The 5,432-nt window shown below is 37.5% G+C and overlaps 1 protein-coding gene across 1 annotated transcript; it reads left to right on the top strand.

The window, feature by feature from the left end:
* Positions 1–1,516: 1,516 nt before the first annotated feature.
* LOC131690656 (uncharacterized) lies at positions 1,517–4,932 on the top strand. The gene is made up of 3 exons (XM_058976588.1): positions 1,517–2,283; positions 2,339–3,916; positions 4,016–4,932. Exons 1-2 carry the CDS (start codon positions 2,107–2,109, stop codon positions 3,170–3,172), a joined length of 1,011 nt encoding a protein of 336 aa, XP_058832571.1. The 5' UTR covers positions 1,517–2,106; the 3' UTR covers positions 3,173–3,916; positions 4,016–4,932.
* Positions 4,933–5,432: the final 500 nt, after the last annotated feature.

Raw genomic sequence — 5,432 nt, 5'->3', positions numbered from 1 at the left:
GTTGCAGTTACTGCAGAATATATGTAAGATGGAAAACGATTGCGAGAAACCTTCGGTGGTGGAGAGTTCAAAGACAATCTGGTGACGCACAAACAATACTCGGATCTGCTGAGCTTCAAGTATCGGGACCTCATCGCAGTATGTTAACGAGACACATTCGGGTAAGAACAATGATTTCCCCCTAACGATGGGTGTAAATACATCCCGAGGTTCCATGAATCAAACGCGAAACCGAGAAGCCGAAGATGAGATGGAAAAACCACAAGAAACGAAAATGCGACGAACATACCGCTTACATTGGTAATCACTAATTGCGATGAGCGGATATGGGACGGTTTAATGTTTAATAACTATTAAATTGTTTTTCGTTCTACAGGCCACACATTCCAGCTGACAATCATCAACATCGTAACGGTTTGCGGAATTTGCCTACAGTTTCTCCCCTGGCCAATCGAACGTGAAATGGTAAGTGTTTTTTGTCTTTAATTGTATGGTTTGGAATATGAGTTTCACTATTAATGAGAAACTCTAGTAGTAGAGGGTTTGGCCGCTAGTCGTCAGGGTATCCATTCGCCACTTGACAACTGTGGTTAAATTATAAAAGAATAATGCCACTCTACGCATAATTGTCCCATGTCTATAGGGAATCCCATAGCACATGGGACAGTTATGCGTATAGCGGCGGAATATCCAGTACAGTACCCATACATGCTGATGGTCATGTTAATGTTACGATTGTCGAACAAACAATTGCTGACATGAGTTTGCTAATGAATAAAAGAGTAAATAGGCATTTTGTGGTATTGTTGCAATATATTGTAATGTACTAGGAACACTTCGCTTGTATGGGTTAGGGCATTGCAAAAAAAAAATTGAATTCAAAAAGGCCCCCCTCTCATATTGTGACAAATGTCAAAGTAAGCTCAGATGCCAAATTTCACATCATTTGGACAATTTTAGACCCCCGCCCACTTCGCTTGTTTTTTTTTTAAATTGGTGGTATGGGAAAATATGGAGGAAAAATACATTAAATGCTATAACTTTTGAAATAGCAATGAGAAAGTTACAATTTATGCCTCTTTTGAAAGGAAATAATCTTAGTATTCGAATGGAGATATTTTTGTTTCTAGGAAAATACGGGAAAGTGGGTACTGGGTCTATTTGGCCCCAAAATCTCGCATTTTTAATGATTTTTCTGCTCCGTGACGCAAATCATACATATTTTGTAGTTTTTCTAATGTGAAAAAATCTCAGAAATCGAACGGAACACTTTTGACCTTAGTCCGAATACGAGAAGTTGGAGTTGTGGGGCTTTTTGTCATTCATATTAAATTTTATCATTTTCCCATACATATATCTCTATTATTCTTCAATCAATTTTCATAAAATGTAACTTGTTGAACGTGTAAAATTCTGAGGAATAAAACAAAAATAAAAACGTTAGAGTTAAAATTCAGAAACATCAAACCACAGACAAACAGACATAACACTCATGAACGCTTTTCTCGTACTCGTAAAAAACGGCGATTTTGAATATTCAGTAGTAGGCCAATCATCCGCTCGTAGCGCTAGTATCTCCATTTTATGACGTTTACTTTTCCGCAATTTTGGGTGCACTGCACATTTCGATTGACAACAACAAAAATGGGACGTAAGTGCGAAGTAATAACATGTTTCCAAAGAGAAGGAGGCGGAAAAACATTTTTCTCGTTTCCTAGGGATAATGAAAGGTACGTTTTTTCTATCGTCAACTATTATTCTAACAGCATGCTTATTTTGACAGATGCAAGCAGTGGGTGGATATTTGCTGTTCCGAAGAGCTGTCCAGAACATTTGACGCAGGTGGAGTACAAGCTGTGAGTAAACTAAAGATCTGCGCGGATCATTTTAAGGCGAGTGATATCAGAAACTCTATGCAATCGGCAAGGTAAAACGACAAAAAATCAGTAATTATATATCATACCGTACATTTTCTGCAGGCTTTCCGTGAATGCAGTTCCACTTGCTGCAGAAAGCATTGATCAATATCTCGATATAGAGGTATTGGAACCCGCGTTTCAGGCTGCAAGTGACGATGCCACTGCAAATAACTCCATCGCTACTGGAATGCAAAAAGAAGTGGAACATGCTTCAAAGATTTTATTAGAAAACGATGGGATGGAAGTTAATCCAGAAAGCGAAACCGGACATCTTGAAGAACCGGTAACAAAACTGTTACACTTGGAAATAACACCAGCTCTACAGCGTTGTGTGCTGTCTGGTAACAACTCGAGGCAAAATGAGGTGAATACATTTTTTGTAATAATGTTTGTTAATCTATCATGTTATTTATTTGTAGATCTGTTTTGAATCACTCAATGACATTTCGTTGAATGATGACACTAAAGGGAAGAAATTTGAAGTAGACTACAAAATGTTGTACGAAAACGAGAAGAAAACATCCGGCCAGCTACATGCACGAATAAAAAAACTCAGCTGTGCACTACGTAATGCTCGACGTGTAAATCAATGGCGATCAAACACCATAGCTAAGAAGAAAAGACAAATTTATATTTTGCGAAACGAGGTCAAACGTCTCCGTACAGAAAAATCAACTGATGCCAAGCTTCTTGAACTGCTGAAGAGTAACACTGTAGTTTATAATAGCATGATGAATGAATTGAAAAAACCTAAAGGACGCAGATATAATGAACAAACTAAAAAGTTTGCCCTCGGAGCTTATCTCGCAGGTCCAGCAGCTTTTCGTTATGTCCAAAGCACAGAAGTTTTAAATTTGCCTAGTAAAATGTCCATACGCCGATGGAACGCGGACGTCATGATAGCACCTGGTTTGAATGATGCCATCCTTAATCGCTTGGCGAAAAAATGCAAGAATTTCTCGAAAAAAGAACGAGCCGTGACTATTTGTATAGATGGGATGTCTATCAAGCAAGAACTTGTGTATAATGCGAAGACAGACACATTTTTTGGCTTTCCTTCTGATGGAACCAAGCGAAAAATTGAAAGGAATAAACCAAGGGTCCTTGCTACAGAAGCGGTAGTAATAATGATTTCGGGAATGTGTGCTTTAGAGCAGGATCGCCTTCAACTCAATAAGCAGCATAAAGGTAGTCGATCAGGTAGATTCAAACAGGTAATATTTAACGTCAATATTGTTCAAACTGTTGACTGAATATTTTTAATGTCATGTAGGCCATTGGTTATTTGTTGGCGCATCATTCGTTAGGAAGTGAAAAGCAGCTTGATCTTATTAAAAATGCAGTTCGTGCTCTCAAAAGTCGTGGATTGCGACCTCTGGTATTAACGATGGATCAATGTACAACGAATGTTAAAATGGCAGGTGAAGCTGGAGCTTCTATGGAGAAACCTATCATTACGATCGATGGTGATGAGATGACGATTATCTATGATAACCCGCATTTGATAAAAAACGCCAAAAGCATGCTGATGAAGCACAATGCTATTTTCAACGGAAAGCTTATTTCATATAATCATGTCAGAGATCGGCAATCAGTTCCGAGACTTGTACCCAAGCTTTCAGACAAAATTATTTCGCTTGGACCGTTCATGGCTATGAATGTGGCACAAGCCACCCGCACTTTGAGTAATTCTGTTGCTAGGGGTTTAGAGTATTACGTATTCTCCGGAGACCTGCCAATTTCAGCTCTGGGGACAGCTTCCTTCGTGGAATTCCATGACAAACTTTTTGACACATTCAATTCAAAGATCGCACAATGTAACTCCAAGGTATTTTATAAGCTGATGCGAATATATTTATATAATAATTATGGTTGTTCCATAGCCCTTTCGTAGCGCCATAACAGAGAACTCGTGTCATTGGCAGTTCCTAACAGAAGCAAAGAGGCTACTCAGCAGTATGTATTACATGCCAAAAACTTGCTATAATCCCAAAGAGGTATTATCTTAATCATTTAAAATCGCATAATATATTCCACTTCTAATTAAAAACTAGTGAACATATATAAATACATTTTTAACATTCATATAATTTTAGGCTGCACAAAACGCAAAATTGCTAACTGTTAAACAAAGGAAACCAAACTATCTTTCTGGATTTATAGGAAATATTACCGGAATTCACTGGTTATGGAACGAACTGAAATCAAATTTTTCCTTTGATTATTTGTGTACAAACTTTTTAAGCCAGGATATCATTGAAAATTTATTTTCTGAAATTAGACGACGCTGTGGGCGTAATGAAGCGCCTAATGCATATCAGTTTGGATCTGCATTCAAGTATGCGGCAATTTCTGCAAACGAGAAACTGTCAGTGGGCACTAATTGCGAGAACGATGAGGCACAATTGCTAATTGAAGAGGACGATTTCATCGACGAAGAGTATTTAAACGATGTGGAAAATGAACACCATTTTAGCTATAAACATTCGCCTTTGGATTTTACTAGCCCAAAATCATATACTATAAAAGACTTAAACGGCCTGATGTATATAGTAGGCGCAGCTGTAGCCAAACTTCCACACAAAAGATGTAAAAGGAGCCTAACAGTCGAACGCAATGCAGTAGATGTAGATAGTCGATTATACGACTTTTGTAAAATGAAAAATTCTCCAACCTATCCATCCACCAAATTGTTTGAAATAGGCCTACTTTGTTTCACCGCTTACAAGCAAAAATTCGTGAAATTTCTATACCAAAACAGAAGAAATGTGAAGAGAAGACTAATCGAGTACGTTACATATGATAAAATCAAAGAACACGTGTGCGAACACTGTTTTAAGAAGCTCATCGATAAAATTTTCAATACATTGATTCAATGTTTTCTAAAACAAATGAAAGCAAGTGCTTTGAAAACACGAACTGCATTCAGAGGAAAAAGGAATCGCAAAGCGTTTCGTATGAACCTTCCAATATAGGATGTCCATATATTTTTTTTTTCACAATAAGCAAACAAGAAAATACAGTTTCAAAATCAAAAATGTTTTATTTGTGCTTCATAGTACGATTGCAACGAAAAGTGGAAAAGTCCAGCCCAATTCTATTCCATATTCTTTTTTCTCTTTGTTCAGGTCAACTTGCGTTTTCTCTACCGATTCCTTAGTTAGCAGGCGGCTTTTAGAATGCCACTGGCATTGTTTCTAGCTGTGGTACTTGTTGCTGAGTTCAAGGCGATTGGTTTGATACTATTTTCTGCATCGGAGATCTACAATTAATCGGAAAAAATTCTTTTTGAAATACTCTCCACATATTTAAAATCACTTTGCTCTTACCTGAATCAGAACCAGATATTACTACGAGCTCTTAAAGCAAGCTCAAGCTTAGAATTTAAAAGTTTAATTTAATAATCTTTCGAATTTTTACACTAAATGCAAGAATGTTTATAACATGTTTTTTTCTGACAGCTCGACAAACGAGTGCTCGGCCTCCGAAATGACAAACAAGAGCCAGTGCTGC

This window comes from Topomyia yanbarensis, chromosome 3 (assembly GCF_030247195.1).
Source record: "Topomyia yanbarensis strain Yona2022 chromosome 3, ASM3024719v1, whole genome shotgun sequence".
Taxonomy (NCBI): Eukaryota; Metazoa; Arthropoda; class Insecta; order Diptera; family Culicidae; genus Topomyia; species Topomyia yanbarensis.
The sequence above is the reverse complement of the archived record's forward strand: the minus strand, read 5'-3'. Positions and strand labels throughout refer to the sequence as shown.